Source organism: Xyrauchen texanus, chromosome 25 (assembly GCF_025860055.1).
Source record: "Xyrauchen texanus isolate HMW12.3.18 chromosome 25, RBS_HiC_50CHRs, whole genome shotgun sequence".
Lineage (NCBI taxonomy): Eukaryota > Metazoa > Chordata > Actinopteri > Cypriniformes > Catostomidae > Xyrauchen > Xyrauchen texanus.
Genome location: NC_068300.1, coordinates 11334946 through 11353336, shown reverse-complemented (window position 1 = coordinate 11353336; position 18391 = coordinate 11334946). Strand labels below are relative to the sequence as shown.

Genomic DNA, 18391 nt, shown 5'->3' with positions numbered 1-18391 from the left:
TTTTCATTTCAAAAAGTAAAGTAAGGAATTACTCTGAATTTGTCTGTAATTTAATAACAGTTACTTCTGATGTAATTGTGTTAAATACTGTATAGGCTACATAACAATTCTATATTAAACAATAGTACATTTAAAATAGAAATGTAACGTCTCATGTTAAAATGTATGTTTTCTAATTTAATGCAGCCCCTTTACATTCTTTGACCAGTTCATGAATAATATATTTATTAAATATGATTTATCTGAAAGAATTAAAAGAACAGTTTTATGTCTTTCCTTGTATTTTCCGATGTTGGTAAGATTTTTGGAAAGTAATTCGTAATATGTAATGCTATTACGTTTAAAAAAAAAACATTATCAAGCACCAATATCCACATAATTCTAATATGTATTAGAATTGTGTGGATATACTGCCTGGTTTAAAAAAATAATTTCAAACTGAGGTAACAATAAAAATGACTATAATTAAAAATATAAGGACACGCCTCTCCGTACGTAACGAACAGAGTTTGCCTAAATGTTTCTTATTTGCGTATTTTTTTAAACAATAATCTCAAGTTTAAGAGGTGAAAATGCATTTGAACGTATTGATGCAATAACAATAAGACGATAACTTAGAATTAAAGCCCTAATATATTAAATTCCTTGTTCTTTTTATTTCTGTAAATAACTTGTTTTGCATGAAACCGCTAAATATATTTACAAACAGCATTTCTCGCACAATGGAAGGTCACTGTAGAACGAAAGTGTTGCCTGTTGTCCGATTGGCTGATTATAGGATTGGTAGGACTCGAAACCAATCAGATAGTCCCAAAGTGCATAAGAAAAGCCATAGCGGGAAACGTGAACCAATCATCGTCTGCGGTAGGAGGGACCAGTGTTTATGTAACCTATTTATGTTATCTGCCCCACTCCTCGGTTTGTGTCTCAACAACAAGCGTGTTGCGCAGCACGGAGAGAAACAGTCACTAGGATGTCCAAAGAGGTGAGATGGGTTTACAATTATGTTGCTTTGTTTTTACGACCTTAGCTTTCTTAATACATGTGAGTTTATAACGATGTTTCCGTCTTTTCTCATTGATTTTGGATTCCTTGTTGTATGTCTTCGTAAATGGATGCAGCGTGCACGCGCCGCCATTTTAACGCTCGAAGCCGCACGCATAGGCCGTATGGTTAAATGAGCTAGTTTTGACGCAAATCGTGCGGATTTCATAGTTTTGAAGAGGCAGTCGCCAATTCAATATGACTTCGCAAACACTACGATTAGTCAGTGCTTTACTGGTGCAAAGCTTTTGCTTTATGTTGGCCATATGGCCCTGCACCAACATGGCGGAGGAGTTTCACCTCCCCAATATACAACGTGGTGTTTTAAGAGGGTTTCGAGGTATTGTGGCTTGCTTTAATGAAACAAAACGTTACCAATTAAAGCTGATGCGTTTTAACGCGGTACACACGGTGTATAAATGTAACATTGTTGCGGATTTCTTTTCAGGGTCAATCACGCGAACCGGAGCAGCTGAGGAAGCTCTTCATCGGAGGGCTGAGCTTTGAAACAACAGACGACAGTTTACGAGCATATTTTGAACAATGGGGCACCTTGACGGATTGTGTTGTGAGTTTTCTTCCCTTTTTGCAGAAATTATATTTATATTTGTGTTATGTTTGAAACGGTTTCATGAAGTAAAAGGAATGGTTTGCCCAAAAATGAATTATGTACTCGATATCAGACACCCATGACTTCCTTCTGCGAAAATAAGGAAGCTATTTTAATGAAGCTATGCATTATCTTTTCTAAATGTATAGTGGCCATGTTTTCAAGCACTAAAATGCTAATAAAGGCAGCATGAAAGTAATCATGTGGTTCAATGTGACAATTTTTGCATATGCATCAAGCACTAGGAAGTTTTAAACGAGCTTAAAATCATAATGGGCAAGGAGACTGCAGAGATCAAGATGTAAAGAGAAAATTGAGTTACATGTGGTCCATTATTGCTCAACTGTTTTGTATCTCTTCAGAAGACATTGATTAAAACATTGGAGCCTTATGGATACCTTTTTAGGTTGCCTATGGGCTTTTTGGTGCTTAAATTTGGTCCCCCATTCACTTACACTCGTTTGTGTTCCTCGTAAGAGAATCCTGTGTTTGAGATTACATGAGGGTAAGTAAATGAGACAATTTATCCTTTTGGGTGAACTTCCTTTTTAAATAACTAGGCCACATCTTCCTCTTTGTGATTTAAGTGTTAAATCCTATGGCTATTTGTGTACTTTTAGGTCATGAAAGATCCAAACACCAAGCGGTCGAGGGGATTTGGCTTCGTCACTTACTCAAATGTGACTGAAGTTGATGCTTCTATGGATGCACGCCCCCACAAGGTTGATGGTAGACTCGTGGAGCCCAAGCGAGCAGTGTCCCGTGAGGTGAGTTTTATCACCCCATGCTGTTATAGGGGTTTCAGTTACCGCATTTCCACTATGTGCGAGACTACTGGTGACCTAGGGTCAGTGGCCCCGCCGTGAGGCAAATCGAATTGCATTCCCGCCGACATCACACACACTGTCCATTTCACAAGCAAAAGGAAGCAAGGTTTGCAAAACAGGTTTTGACCTTCCCTTAGTTCAAGCTGAGGTATCCGACTCTGGAGACTAGCCAGCCCTCGAAACGTTTTGGCAGTTGTGGGAAGGTCAAAACCTGTACTCAAGTAGAAGTTATGGAATATTTCCTTAAATATGTAGTGCATTTTCTTTTATTAATCGATTGATATTTGTAAGCAAATGACTGTAACCAACATGGCATTATGAAAGACACATGTATACTATTGGACCCATGGGCAGAAAGGACAACTATAAAGCTCCCCTGTCCCTTATGCAAACAGTCACATGCACAATGTATGGAAAAACAACAAAGTACAGATACAGCAAATACTTTGTAAGAATGACTTTTTAAAAAAAATAGACAGGAGGGGGACTTTCCACCAATAGTTAAGGAGGACATGTAAAAGATAATGGTGGCAAACGAAAGGACGCAAGCAGCAGGCCCATTGGTCAAATAGTGATAAGTGGAATAAGAGATAACAAAAAGGTATATAATTGAGAACTTAGGACAGTGTATTCAGAACGGACAGCTGACTCAAGCTTGTTGGTGTTTTCAATAAACTACAACTTTGCATCTGGAACCCGCGACTCCAAGAGTTTTCCTTGCATCTTAGAGAATCTTTGATTTTCCACGACAAAGTAAAAGTACGAAATTATCCAATTAAGGGTACTTAAGTAGTGTAACTTGTTACATTTACAAATTGTATAATATTCATTATCTCCCCTGTATGGAGTTAATGGAAATACTGTCATCAGTGTTTCAAACCCATATGAATTCCATGCAACACAATTAGATATTAGACAATGTTTCCCTGAGTCACTTTTTACTTTCATTTTAATTTAAGTGAACTATCCCTTTAATGGCTCTTATCAGACCTGGATGAATTTGTCAAGAGATGGTTGGATACATTTCTTGTAATTATTAGAACATTATATATAATGCTGAAATATGAACCTATGCAAGATTCTCATAATGCTTGCTTTTGCAATTTCATAGCTGTTCCTGTGTGCATTCTTATTTCAGTGTAGTTACAGTTTTAAGAGTCGAATTTAGATACTTTTGTACAGCATGACTGTCTAGTTCTGTACATTTGATGTACACCCAAATGGTCAATTGCCCATAATCCACCACAGGGAAGACCGGCCCGCTCTGTTCTCCTGATCGACCCCAAAGTGCATTGGCCCACCAACAGCAGAGCAAAAGGCATTTACACTTGGATGTTTACATTATACAGTTAATCCAGCCGAAGTAGCTGAAATAGTTTCCAGTATGTACTGTGAATGACATGCGGGACAAAGATATATGTGCTGTATGTGCACTGATTTAAAAATGGACACTTGAAAAACAATGTCATAAGAGCCCAGTTACATTATCACTCTGAAAATTACCCGAGTAACAAGACCTGACTCTGCAAACAACTCTACCCTTACAATTGACCCTGCCTCAATCCTTGTCGGTCAGCCTTTGGTGAAGGGGTAATCGGTGGGCCCAAGGCCATTGCCAATTAGCCTGAGGCATGAAGTGCAATGGGCGTGCATCTGACCCTGGCATGCAGTTATTTGTCCTCTTATTGGAAATCCGGCCATTGAACTTTAATCCTTTTCAAATGCCTAATATCTTTTGTGGTACAATTTTTCCAGGACTCAAACAAGCCATTTGCCCATACAACTGTAAAGAAGATATTTGTCGGTGGTATAAAGGATGACACCGAGGAGCACCATCTTCGTGACTACTTCACTGATTTTGGCAAAATTGAGGCAGTTGAGATAATGGTTGACCACAAGACCGGAAACAAAAGGGGCTTTGCCTTCGTTACGTTTGAGGACCATGATTCAGTTGATCGCATCGTCAGTAAGTGTGGTTTTGTAGTTCTAACATTTTATAATATGTGCTTGCCTTCCCAATGTTTACATGGGTATCTTCCCTTAGTTCAAAAATACCACACTGTAAATGGGCACAACTGTGAAGTCAGGAAAGCTCTGTCTAAACAAGAAATGCAGAACACAGGAATGAACATGAGGGGTAAGTTGTTGTGTGTGGTTTTTTTTTTTTTTTTTTTTTGTAGAAGATTTACTTAGATGCATGAAATTATGGTTTCTTCATTTTGTAGGTCGTGGAGGTGGAAGTTTTGGTGGTAACCGATACGGCAATGGAAACGGTGGATACAATGACTTTGGAGGTGGTCGTGATGGAGGATTTGGTGGAAGAGGTATGTGCTGTTGTGAACACCCTGAAGTGTTTGGACCATGTTAGAGAATTGAGTTGCATAAATGTTTACACCATCCTTCCTCAGGAGGTGGCAGAGGTGGTGGTGGAGGATATGGAGGAGACTGCTACAACAACAACAATGGATTTGGAGGCGACGGTATGGATTTTATTTTACCAAGCATAGTTATTGCTGGTACACTAATCCGAAAGTATGGTTTCTTTGAGTATGTCTGCAAGCTTTATTTTTGAAAGGTTGCTGTGCTTTTTGTCTAGGTGGTTACAGTGGCGGTGGTCCTGGTGGCTTTGGTGGAAACCGTGGATATGGAGGTGGAGGAGGTGGATATGGCAATCAGGGTGGAGGTTATGGTGGTAGTGGCAGTGGCGGCTACAACGATTACAACAATGGCAATGGAAACTTTGGAGGTGGTGAGTAGTTGTGTAACTTTTTTTAAAGATCAACCTCAATCCAGATTGTATCCTTGTGCAAGAGAATATAACATCAACTGAGCTTGTGGTAAATGTGCATAGGTAACTTTGGAGGAGGTGGTGGTGGTGGTGGTGGTGGTGGCGGCGGCAGCAGTGGAGGTGGTAACTACAGTGACTTTGGCAGCTACAACAACCAGCAGTCCAACTATGGCCCCATGAAGGGAAACTTTGGAGGTGGAAGTGGTGGTGGAAGAAGTAGTGGCCCATATGGTGGTAAGTTAAGTTTACCTGTGTAGGTGCAGTGACCGTTTCTCTTGGTTATCAAGGTCCTATTTGTTTAACCAACTTTATCCTAAATGGTGGGCTCTCTGCCATCTTAGGTGGCTCCGGCGGCGGATATGGCAGTGGTAGCTCCGGAGGTGGATATGGCAGTGGTGGCTCCGGAGGTGGATATGGCAGTGGTGGCTCCGGAGGTGGATATGGCAGTGGTGGCTCCGGAGGTGGATATGGCAGTGGTGGCTCCGGAGGTGGATATGGCAGTGGTGGCTCCGGAGGTGGATATGGCAGTGGTGGCTCCGGCGGTGGATATGGCGGTGGCTCTGGAGGCAGACGGTTTTAAAGTTCTAAAAGGTTTGTATTGCATTCTTCAGTCTGCCCTGAATATAGACTACATTTTGCAGGAAACCTTAGTTTTTCAGGGTTAAAATGCCAACACATTAGTCTTAAAGGACTGTTAGTCTTATTTTTAGTCTTCTAGAGGACTAAATCTTCTACTCACTAACATGTAACCTTGCTGTACATCTGGTGTCGAAACAACCCTCAGGTAGTGTGCAGCTTAACATTTGTTGTTCATATTGTTCAACAGGACTGAGTGCTTTAGGAGAGGAGAGCGAGAGACAGGGCAGATGCAGGTTTACATCCTAGATCTGCTCAGCCAAACAGGTGTGGCAAGTTACAACTGCCACCAGAAGAGCTGTGTACAGTAGTGCTATCATGTGTGGGAATTCATGAATTTGTCATCATGCAGACTTATTTTATATTGTGTGTGGGAAAGCATTCCAATGAGGTTTTATGTAGTTACTTTTCAGTCGTTATGGATTTTGATTTATGTAACCAAGGTGAAATAAAAATCCTCATTTTTGTTTTTTAAAAGCTGTGGTGTTTAGTCATTTGGGTCTCTGTGGGTTTTAGTGTAGTAAACTTGAACTTAAGGATGACTGGGTTATGTAGGTCAACATTGAACCTATTCTAAATTTAGAAATTAAGCCCAACTTGAAGATAAATGTCCTCACTGGCTTGGTGTTGCTGATGTACAAAGGCAAAATGCAGTATATATCCACTTGTCAATGAGTTATACCTGAAATTGGGTCACTTGGACTAGGATATGTCCTCTGACAGACTGGCTTGGCTCAACTGTGCTCAGATTCAGAAAGTGAAAATTGCAGTAAACACACAATCCACACTAAAGCTAAAACTTTAAAGTTACCGTTCTCCGGTTCTTTGACGTTACTGTGCGTCTTTGCCTTTCATAGGGCAGATGAGCAGTTCAAGCCTAATTAATAAGTTTAATCAGTCAACTCAAGGCATAGTCAATTTGCACTGGTTCAAAAAGGTTAGGATGTCTATTGCAAATGCCTAGAGTAGTGTACATGTGGCTACATGGCAGTCTAGCCATGGGGAGCAAGCTGAGAAAGGAGTAAGATCTTCGATGCCCTGTGAAGAAGCAGAGAACAGGGAGTGCAGGGCGCCACTCAAAGACTAGCAGGCAGCAACTACCAAATGGCTTTAATAACTCCTGTAGGTAAGAACAGACTTCTCAACTATCGCTGGTAACTATAAAACATGATTTTTATTAAGAGGCTGTACAGTTAATGTAATCTTCCCATTCAGTGTTGTGTATGTTACAGGGAAGTAACTGCAGTCAGTATAGTTATTTAGTGCGCAAAACGTTTTTTTTTTTTCATGCATGCCCTCTTGATTTTAGCAATGTTTTTCAGCTTGACACTAACTTGCATTTATTTTCTTTAGGATCTGATGAGTGAATCTTGTTTGAAATGGAAAGGCATTTGTCTGAACTGGTTGAGAAATGAAAGGTATTTATTTTTTTTATGTGATCTGTTTACGACATCAACATTTATTAATTTTATTTTTTTTTCTTTCAGGACCAAGATGCTACAGACTTATTTTTTTACCTTTTTTACAATAAATCTTTTTATGCTACATGTGTCTTTTTTTTTTTCTTCCCCATTCATTTGGTGAAAATTTGTATTTATGGCTAGCTATCTGATAATGAATCGTTACTGGACCAACATTTTAACACGTTATTTTGGAAAATCATTCAGTATGATCCAAATAATATGCAGACACATTTGATTGTCGATTTGAGGTTATTTTTAGAAAAGTGAAACTTTACTCTTTCAACATGTTCAGATCAATTGATGATCGGGTTATTTAAAATTACTCTATTAGTCATTAACTAATTCTTACAGCATTTGTGTCCATTTGAATATCAAAGTACTCTGTTCATACTGCATACATTATAAGATATGCAACTTTTGTAGAACTTAAAGGGATGGTTCACCCAAGAAGGACATTTCTCATTTACTCACCCTCATGCTATCCCAAATATGTATGAATTTGTTTGAACACAAGTTTTTCAAATATCTCTGCCATGTAGGTACATTAAAGTGATGGAAAAAATATTTGCACCCATGGTGAATGAGCAAAGGCTGTGTGATATGTTTATACTTATGGTCTTTCAAAATATTAACATAAATCTAACCCTTTTAATTTAAGCAAACTACATTCTTATGATTAAAATGTATTGGGTAAATTTTTTTTTTTTTTTTTTTTGTGGACCTGAGTGACTAACATGAAATTGTTCATCCATAACTTCCCGTTTTCACAGTTGTATAACCATTACAAGCCAAATTTCCTTGGTTATCCATCCTTTTTGGTAAGACCAAAGAATACATTTATGTTTGGCAGAAGGTTGAGCTTCACAAAATGGGATGTGGCTAAAGCATTGAAAATGCCCATTTCCACCATCAGTGCAATAAAGTTGAAGGAAGATGTGTCCATTGTCTCCATGCACTGAGTAGGATGGTTTGAGTGGCCAAAAATTATCTGGTCACAGATGGACAATTGCAGAAATGTGTTGTCTTGGGGTCATAATCTCAAACGACAATCGGACGTCACCTAAGTTTGGGAGGGCTTTAAGAAAAAAGCCTCTTCTCTCATCCAACAAACTCCAAAGTGTCTTCAGTTTGCGAGACACTACTGGACCTTCAAATGGGACTGCGTTCTGTGGTCTGTTAAAATAAAATATAGCTTTGTGGCAGCAAACTCCAGAGAAGGGTTTTGAGCACAAAGCCCGTGGTTAAATGTGGTCATTGATCTTTCATGTTGTGGGGATGTTTTTATGCCAGAGGTCCTGGACATCTTGTTCAGATACATGGCATTGACTAAAATGACAACAGATAAATCAAAACCTGAAAGTCTGCCAGAAAGCTTAAAATGGGCGGTGGTTGTAAAATGATTCACTGACCACAAAATCAAGGCTCTTCCATGGACATCCCAGTCCCCTGACCTGAAGTACATAGAAAATCTGTGGGGTGAATTGGAAGGATTCTGTATGGAGGAATGGTCTCCGATCCCTTGCCATGTGTTGTCAACCTCATTAGGCATTATAGGTGAAGACTCTGAGCTGTTTTCTTGGCAAAGGGAGGTTGCACAAAATATTGAATAAAAGGTTGTCCATAATTGTGCCACACATATTTGAGGGGAAAAGTTTCTTGATAAAACTGGTTTGCAATGATGTCCATTTGAGGATAGATTTTTTTTTAATATTGTGAATTAATGATCAAAAAGATCAACAAAAAAAATAAATTCACAGCCTTTGCTCATATTTACAAAAGGTGCCAATGTGTTTGGCCGCAACTAATATGTTTAATTTTTATAATGCCTTTCCAGAGCGCAAGAATGCTTTACAATAGTAACACAATAATACATAAAGAACAAACAGTCACAAAAACACCGTTACGGTAGAACAGTCATTGACAGTGAATACGTAACATTGCACTGACAAATAACACAGAGAAAACAAAAATGTTTTAAGTTGGGATTTAAACTCTGAGATAGAAGAACGTTCCATATATTTTTGGAGAGGCAAGATCTAGAGACCGGAAGGAATCCTTGGTAAGTGAATGGGTACCAAAATTGAAGCTCCAAAAATAACTTAAGTGGCTTAAAAGTACTTAATGTCTTTAGAAGCAATATGATAAGTGTGGGTCAGAAACGCATCAATATTTAAGTCCTTTTTTACTATAAATTCTCTCTGCTCAGTAGGTGGCGATATGCACGAAGAATGTGAATTGCCAAAAATGTGAAATTGGAGATTAAAAAGAAGTAATTAAATATTGATTTGTATCTCACCTACACTTATATTGCTTCTGAAGACATGAATTATACCACTGGAGTCGGATGAATAACTTATATGCTGCCTTTATGTGCGTTTGGAGTTTTGGTACCCATTCACTTGCATTGTATGGACCTATAGAGCTGAGATATTCTTCTAAAAGCCTTTGCTTTCTGTAGAAGAAATAAGGTTATTAACATCTGGGATGTCACGAGGGTGTGTAAATGATTAGAGTATTTTAATTTTTGTGTGAAATATTCCTTTAAACAAGATTACTAAGTGCTTACATTATTGTTAACAAATACAACCTTATTGTGAATTGTTACCCATTTTGGGGTGAGATATGACCCAAATATTTTCTAGACTGGTTTCATAAGATTCATCAGGACACCCAAGTTCATTCACTCTCCAGTGGTGTATTGCGTGGCACCAAGAAAATGTTGCCATCATTAGTCTGTTGTAGTGAATATTCATCAAGCGAGTAAGGGTGTCCGTCCTCATCTCGTAGCTGTGAAAACACTTGGGTGTAAAGATCTGCAAGGTGACATTTGATAATGGCTAAGTTTTGCTGAAACTCAAGTCTCTCTCTGGTTAAATGCTCTCTTTGGGCTTGAAGCTGTCCCAACTCATTCTCTAAATGCACAATATTCTCCATTTTTCGTTTGCGACAGTTCTGAGCTGCAACTTTGTTCTTCCCTCTGCGGCGAATATCCTTCACAAGTGCTAGCTGTACATCATTCAGTGTGAATTGGGTCAAGAGCTCATTGTAGTCATCCACTGGCAGGTTCACTATCTTTTCCAGAGAGAACGGGATTTTTAGAGCAAGGGCTTGTCGTTCATCTCTGCTCAGAGTAGCAGGAACACTGCTGGGTTTTGGCTTTAAGTAAGGAGACTGATATGAACCTACTCTTGATAAACTCGAGCAGTTTAGTTGAAAGTCATGCAGGGCTGTGGGTAAAACCGGTTGCTTCATCGACACAATTGACTGGTGAAATTGAGTCTGCTGATTGACAGATTGAAAATTTGCAGCCGTGGAAAAGGAAGCTCCAGGGTAAGAGTTGTAGGACTGCTGGTGGTCAACAGACCCATGCAGACTTGGCCTTCTGCGGCATTGTTCTCCCATACTCTCATTTTCACTTCCAGTGTACCCCGTTTTTCCATCTGTAGGTAAATATGTTGGTACTGCATGCACTGCATTCTCTGGGGAGGCAAGTGGCGGACTTGAACCAAGTGACAAACCAGAATCTGACTCCAGATCATCTGTAGAAGCTTGTTTGATTTGTCCTAAACCATGAAGGTCGAGAATGCCATCTTTTCCAGTCCCATGGTTGCGTGTTGACATGCTCATGTGCTCCAAAAGACTTAAGAGTGGTGGATGGAGAGATTGTGTATTTGTGAGAATTCTGGGTGAAGCGTGGTCATCAGGGAGTCCATAGTGCATTCCCATGTGTGTATTGAAGCGCTGGTAGGGCGGCATCATTTCAGGGTAATGGTTCTCATAAACTGCTGCAGGATGGCCATCAGAAGTTCCTGGAATGGATTCCACCTGAGGCTGATTCATCCCAAATCCCCCTTGAGAAACCATGGGCTCAGTGGAGTAGTATGGAATTGCTTCAAAGGGGTTTTCATTTGATACTTCAAACTCCTGCGACAAACAAAATTATGATGTTATAGCTGAAACTTACAGCTCTTCAAATAACATCACTAACCATGTCTCAAACTTGACCTTGGAGGTACCTGAATTTAAGCTGTATTAAAGTAAAGAACCCTGGCATCCAAATAAAGTGAAGATGTAATCTAAGGAACATTTGATTTATGTTGTGGAGCATAAAAACGAGGGCTCTATTAAATCAGCTGTTGACTGAACCGTTATTAGTCCGAGGCGGAGAAATCGTAAGAAATGTTGACTCGTACAACTAGGCATAATATTGGGTTTTGAATGAGACGAGGGAAGCGTATTACAGGAAATTGACATACATCAGTCATTTGTATTGCATTAAAAAAAAAAATAAGAGTATCCAAATTTGTTCACTGACTGTTCCTGTCTTAAAATTCTGAAAGAAAGAAAAAGAAGAAGATTTTTGGTAAATATAACAGAAAAGATTAAGTACTTTCTACATGGAATTAGTTAGTTTATGCGTGAACTTGAATATATTAAGTAAACTCTACATTTGTAGTCAATTCATACATGTGTAAATTAATAATACAACTTATAAATAAATATTATTTATGATTGTTTTCTTTACAGTGTCATCGTGTATCAATTGTCATATTTATTTGGTAATTTGAGAACAATTCACAGGTATGTAAAATAAGTACATTTTCCCAGAATGCACTGGGCTTGAATACTTAATGAGCTTGCATGGTTTCACTGTTTGCACGTTTATTTACACAACTGACATTTTATTGTTGATTTTGATGTTTAGAAAATCTTGTTTTGTGAAGTTTATGGTTCATTTTCTACTGAAAATTACCCATTCGTGATAAAAAAAAAAAGCATTTTTGATTGTTACCGTCATCGTGTTATTGTCTGTTTGCGCAAACCAATATATTGCGTCTAACGCCAAAAGATATGTGGTGATATTAGCTAATAGATTAAATAGCATGCATGAAGCTTTACTGTAGAAGGCTTCCATATGTCATGTGGTTCAGGATTAAATGTGTTCAAATGGATAGTTCAATATATTAAATTAATTAAATATTTTGCAGTAGTTTTACTAATTTTATAATTTTATTGATTTGAATTCTGTTTGTAGATTGGTTTGTCTCTTTTGGAATCAAAGGCATATGAGTCAAGTTGCACAATATCTTACACTTTCGCCATCTCGTTCAGATTATTACGAGTTGTCATGAGACTATGGGCATTTTCCAAACTGCATTTTTGCGCCCTTGAAGTGCACTTCGGTAATAGATGCCGCTCGAAGGGTCATTCCAAACAAAAGTGCAAAAGTAAAAATTTTCAATGAGAGCCCTTTCACAAGAGTTTTAGTGAAGGCTACATTCAAACTGTAATGCCATGCTCCCTTCAGAGTGCCCACATCAAGAGCTCTGTCCTTCATAGTGAGTAGGGCATAGGGATGATCACTTTCGATTGGAATTCGTCCTATGTTGTAAAATAAAGTACCCTGGCAACCTAGTAAATTTAAGTCTTGATCTCAGAACATTTGATTTATGCTGTGCACCAGGTTCTGTTCAAGAGTCAGCTGCTGATTGCAGGACCACCCCACCTGGGTGAACGTGCCACCCGTAGCTTATGCAGGTCTTACTTAGGAGTGCTCAGGTTTCATGTCGAAACAGATGGTCATTGTGCTATGCAGGGGGCTGTCGGCAATATACAGCACTCACCCTCTTTCTCTGTCTGCCTTTATCATTGCATCTCTCAATTGGCCCATTGTTGCAGATCTTAACACAATGTGTGTGTTTATAGAGAATTCAGCATTATAGTTGTTGTAAGGATGGGTTTTCATTAAAACAGCTCGCCTTAACTCTACAAAAAGTATCTGCTGTAGTTTACCATGAAGTTATAATGGATGTTCTCAACAAAAATTAACATACAGATTAATAATATTATCCTGTCTGAGATGATGTCTTGAGTTGTGACAGTCTTGACTGAAAAATAGGTGTTCCAGTTTACAGACCTGAAGTTCTGTGATGGCCATCAATTCCTGCCAGGCCAAGTCCATCTCCAAATTTTGGGGGGAACGATGTGCCCGGAATCCAGTGACATTGGTGGACATTGACACCTCCACATGCAGTCTTCCAGGGTTTGCCAGTCCCTTGAAATCAAATATAGTTGTTGGCTATCATTAAATGTGATTGATCTAAATACATTTACTTAGAAGTCATTCATATAAAGAAAATGTAAGTAATTCATTAGATTTTTGGTGATCTTCCCTGCTGACTTGAACCTTCTGATGCATGACGTACACCGTGGACAAATGTATAAAACCCATTTGTAACATTTAAGGGTGTGATGTTACGTCCAAACCACCATGGGTTATGCTGTATGTGACCCTTATTCTATATGATGGTCGGTCCTCTGTATATATACCATTATGTTTTTTATTTGTGCAAATAAAACATGATGGACAAAAGTGATGATGCACCAAGTTCCCCTGAAATACATAAAACCACAATCTTCTATTGCAATGGAAACATACGTATGTGTAACTCTCTCTAAAACGCAATTTTGAAGAAGTGGAAATGGAAATGATTACATTTTTTTTTTTAGTAAAAGACTAATTAAATCCAGGGTTAAGGTTAATTTGAGTATATTCTGCCCCATTATGTACAGAAAAAGTGAATATATGAAGTTATGTAAATGTATATATTTATATATATATATATATATATATATATATATATATATATATATATATATATATATATGTATACACTCACTGAGCATTGATTATCTAATCAGCCAATTGTGTGGCAGCAGTGCAATGAAAAAGATTAGGCAGTTATGGGTCAGGTACTTCACATCAACCATCAGAATGGGTAAAAAATATGATGTCAATGATTGTTTGTGCCAGACGGGCTGGTTTGATTATTTCTGTAACTGCTGATCTCTTGAGATTTTCATGCACAACAGTCTCTAGAGTTTACTCAGAATGGGCCAAAAACAAAATACATCCAGTGAGCAGCAGTTCTGCGGATGGAGAAAATAGCTTGTTGATGAGAGAGGTCAACGGAGAATGGCCAGACTGGTTCGAGCTGACAGAAAGGCAACGGTAACTCAGATAACCACTCTGTACAATTGTAGTGAGCAGAATAGCGTCTCAGAACACATCGAACCTTGAGGCAGATGGGAACAGCAGAAGACCACGTCCGGTTCTTTATTAGGACCATAGTGTTCCTAATGAAGTGCTAAATGAGTGTATATGTTTTGTCTACTCACCCCACAATTGATACTCAGGGGTAGTACACTGTTGACTCCGAACACATTCAGGACAGACCCCAGATGCAGTGAACCAGTCTAAAATAATCAAGAAATTATTTTGCAATCAACTTGCATATACACACACAAACACACACTATCTGTCAAAAGTTTGGAAACACTTACTCATTCTTTATTATATATATATATATTTTTCTTCACATTTTAGAATAATAGTAAAGTATTCAAAACTATGGAATAACATAAATGGAAATATGGGAATTATGTTATGACTTAACAAAATCCTAAATAAATCAAAACTGTGTTATATTTTAGCATCTTCAAAGTAGTCCCCCATTGCCCAGAATTTGACATTTTCTCAACCAACTTCTTTTGGTCTCACCATGGGATGCTTTTTAAACAGTATTGAAGGAGTTCCCATCTATGCTATGAGTTTCATCTTATTGGATGCTTTTCTTTATTATTTGGTCTAAGTGAATTTCAAAACCTTTTTATTTATTTTTTACATTTTAGTTTTATAATGAAATAAATATTGAGGCACAATTATATTTTTGTCTACAAAACATATTTCAAACATTTAAGCATACACCTTCAGATGAAAATATTTTTAAGATCATGAGAAACATTTCAGTCAAGTGTTTCAAAAGTTTTGACCGGTGGTGTATATATATATATATATATATATATATATATGTATATATATATATATATATATATATATATATATATATATATATATATATATATATATATATATATATATATATATATACATCATTTAAAATTAACACATTTTGGCCAAACGGCAGAACAACAATACTAGAGCAATAACATAATACTAAAATCATCACAAATCAATATATTAAAGAGACACAAACAGTGAAAGCATTAACAGAACAGGTTACGCATGGTAAAACAATGCAGAAACAACTTTGTACCAGCTTGGATTAAACTGACTATATTTGAATTTACACAACCTGAAACTAAGTATGATGTCATTATGAGACCATTTCAAAATCTAGACAGTAACCGTAGGAAAATAACATTTTTGTGTTTGTTTAACGTTTTCCTTCCCATGTGCTCCAAATGTCATGGTGTGACATTGGACATCAAGTTTGGAATCGTCCTATCAGCTGGGTTTTTGAACAGTAATGTCAACCCTTGATAAGCCAATCTTTTGGGAGCCAGCATGTTCTCTAGTAAACGAAGGCAGAGGCCTAACCACAAACATCAGAATGTCAGGAAGACTTTCTCAGTACACTCCTTCATGTTGATAATAAATAGGCTAATGAAGGGTGATGAATGAAGTGATACTTCATATCCATAAGCGGCCATAACGCCTACCGCTGTGTATTATCCTCTTTAGTTTTTCAGACAGCTATAAGATTATATAAGACAAATTAAAGGTGTTATGTTTCTTTATTTGTTGATATGTTTTGATTGGTGCAAAGCTGTGAATGCTCTTCTGCAGTCATCAATCCATTTTATGTATATTATTGCCGCAATAATAACTACACAACCTTGATAATAATACATTTTGTGATCAAATGCCACTATTCAGCAGCTATTTGCCAGTGTATAGAGAGAAAGAGAGAAAGAGAGTTTAGTTTGATTGTTTGCTGTATATTTGTAAGAAGAAACAGATGGTTTCCACTCAATTTTATTAGCCGTTTATCTCGAGCTAATTGTAAAAAACTTGAGCAAGCTGCATGACCAAAATGTCAGATGAGTTTGACAGGGCATTGCAGCAATAATGCAGTATGACATCTGGTTTGGTGTTTCATGTGTGGTGAGGTGTTAACAAAACATTTCTTTCCTCTTGTCATATTGAGTGTAACTAAAAGACATATTGTGCCTTTACCGCAATGTCTAGCTTGTTTCCTTTGACATGTTTCTGAAATTCTGAGGAGAGAGGGCTGCAGGACCGGCCTCCCAAAATTTCAATATCAGCAGTTGTAATAAGCACTTTGCCATTCAACACAAGTGCCCAAATTATTGCAAGAAATTTAAAAAAATTAGACAAGTTGTGCTCTTTATTTTGCTATTATTTACTAAATATTTATTTTGGTTTTTTAAACCATACTCTAAAAATTGCTTTGCAATATTTCTGATAATGAATAAAGCAACTATAGTGGTTGCCATCTAATGACAAATAAATATTACTTAAGAATAATACCACAAGAATAGGACTTTTTCACCTTTTTAAAGTAATATTACTTAGAATAGGAGAATATTACATAGTAGAAAATTACTTATAATAATTCAACAGAGCTTTAAACCAAGCAATATGCACAAAGTTAAATATTTTCATAAAACAAAAATTTTCTGCGAATTATTTTCTTTACTTTATAACTAAACAAGTATAACAGGTCACCTCGGCATTAATCAACACACATAATAATATGAGGGAATTTACATAACACCTATCAACTTCAAAATGATTTAGTCAGCTTAAGTACTGAGGTACTGAGGCAATAAAATGTTAACACTGTTTTTCAGTTCTCTCTTCATATGTGCCTTTAGTTCATAAAGCTTTTGGAAAAATAAACAGAAGTGCTTTTATTATTACAATTATAACTTAATAACCTTCTAAAAACATCATGTAGAATTGCCTTTCCACAACATTAAATTGAGTTAACTTCCTTGTCTCTAACAATGTCAATATCTAACAGATTTGCTTGAAGAAACTTCACAACAACAAAAAAGAAAGTGATATGATAAATTGTACCTTATTAGCATTTCCTTGTACCACTGCGCTCAGATGAAAAAGTTGCCAATATCATATTATCTTGGGAGCAGAGACCATTGACCCCTGTGTTGAGCTGAGGAGTGAAACAGTTCGGTGCAAGTTTTAAACCAATAGCTCTGAACTACAAGTGTGCATGCGCTCAACCTGTCTTTCTCTCTCTCATTCACCCATTCTCCCACTCACCCGGTCTGCTTTGGCTATCACTCACAAAAATGGGATGGGTCTACAGCCGATATAAGCAGCTTTCCTGTAAAGCAGCCACGCTTCTTGCCCTCTTGCTTCCTAAATGCAAGACCAAAATGGTTAAGCCACAAAATATATAAATATATGACTTCACTGACCAAATATAGACCTTGACATGTCAACCCTTATGACTGTGGTTTATGGATGATTCACATCCAGATCTTTGGTGTGTACATGACCTGTATAACAGGTGAACATTAATACATTTATCACAAACGTATTTGTGAGAAATGTGCGTTTCATGGCAGGAAAATTGCTTAGGGTAAGCATGTAAAGGAAATCCACTGTGAGGGGATGTGGTTTGAACACAGACATTATGGGCAGGCGCACCTGGAGTTAAATCTGGGATTGTTGTTTGGGCTGGCGTGGAGGAGGGGCGGTATGAGGGGGTGGTGGGGGCTGTTTTCTGACTTGGTTTAGTAGGGATGGAATGTACACCTTCAACAGGTAAGAAAGGCCACATTGTTCCTGTACCTGCTGCACGACCGCAGAGAAAGTGCGAAAGCAGGGGGCAGGGGGACGGGTGATTGTGGAAGAGAGCATGTCTTACATTGCAAGTGACCATCAGAGTCTTGCTCAAGTCCCTCCAAAGTCACGCAAAGACAATCGACAATTGTTCAGACACAATGGAATAGTGCTTTCTGGTGGCGAGTTGAAAGGATGTGTTTTCCTTGTTCATTTGAAGTGCTTAATTTCTTTGACCAATGCCATTGAAAAGCCTGTGATATCGTGTTACACTCCCCTTCAATAACTCTATAGGGATAGGGACAGCTGTAATTCACCACTTAAGAGCATTCAGGTGTGTGGTGGTCCACAATCATTAGGAGCACACAATGTGTCTGTTTAAGCCAA

At 37.8% G+C, this 18391-nt stretch overlaps 2 protein-coding genes across 9 annotated transcripts; one reads left to right on the top strand and one right to left on the bottom strand.

The window, feature by feature from the left end:
* The first annotated feature begins 898 nt into the window (after positions 1 to 898).
* On the top strand, positions 899 to 7488 carry LOC127618643 (heterogeneous nuclear ribonucleoprotein A1-like). Of its 8 annotated transcripts, none has more exons than XR_007967477.1 (13): positions 899 to 985; positions 1493 to 1612; positions 2275 to 2421; positions 4237 to 4447; positions 4526 to 4618; positions 4707 to 4805; positions 4890 to 4961; positions 5078 to 5230; positions 5333 to 5503; positions 5611 to 5703; positions 5785 to 5860; positions 7259 to 7323; positions 7393 to 7488. XR_007967477.1 is itself a non-coding variant. In XM_052091217.1 (12 exons), exons 1-11 carry the CDS (start codon positions 974 to 976, stop codon positions 5847 to 5849), a joined length of 1236 nt encoding a protein of 411 aa, XP_051947177.1. In that variant the 5' UTR covers positions 899 to 973; the 3' UTR covers positions 5850 to 5860; positions 6096 to 7252. The 8 variants fall into 8 exon arrangements, 5 of the variants coding, with proteins under 5 accessions (XP_051947177.1, XP_051947176.1, XP_051947174.1 ...); XR_007967476.1 differs by having other exon boundaries at positions 5611 to 5730; XR_007967475.1 differs by having other exon boundaries at positions 5611 to 5860; positions 7393 to 7487.
* Positions 7360 to 17407, bottom strand: LOC127618642 (nuclear factor erythroid 2-related factor 2-like). Its single transcript, XM_052091212.1, has 4 exons — positions 17276 to 17407; positions 14548 to 14625; positions 13286 to 13423; positions 7360 to 11292 (listed from the first exon to the last, which is right to left on the bottom strand). The coding sequence occupies exons 3-4, from the start codon at positions 13382 to 13384 to the stop codon at positions 10045 to 10047; spliced, it is 1347 nt and encodes a 448-aa protein (XP_051947172.1). The 5' UTR covers positions 13385 to 13423; positions 14548 to 14625; positions 17276 to 17407; the 3' UTR covers positions 7360 to 10044.
* Between the last annotated feature and the right edge of the window lie 984 nt (positions 17408 to 18391).

Coding starts and splice junctions, on each gene's coding strand:
- LOC127618642 (XM_052091212.1), bottom strand. CDS start 13,384: ATGTCCACCAATGTCACTGGATTCCGGGCACATCGTTCCCCCCAAAAT. Junction 11,293..13,285: donor TGGCCATCACAGAACTTCAG/GTCTGTAAACTG, acceptor TGTTTGTCGCAG/GAGTTTGAAGTATCAAATGA.
- LOC127618643 (XM_052091214.1), top strand. Junction 2,422..4,236: donor AGCGAGCAGTGTCCCGTGAG/GTGAGTTTTATC, acceptor CAATTTTTCCAG/GACTCAAACAAGCCATTTGC. Junction 5,231..5,332: donor CAATGGAAACTTTGGAGGTG/GTGAGTAGTTGT, acceptor AAATGTGCATAG/GTAACTTTGGAGGAGGTGGT.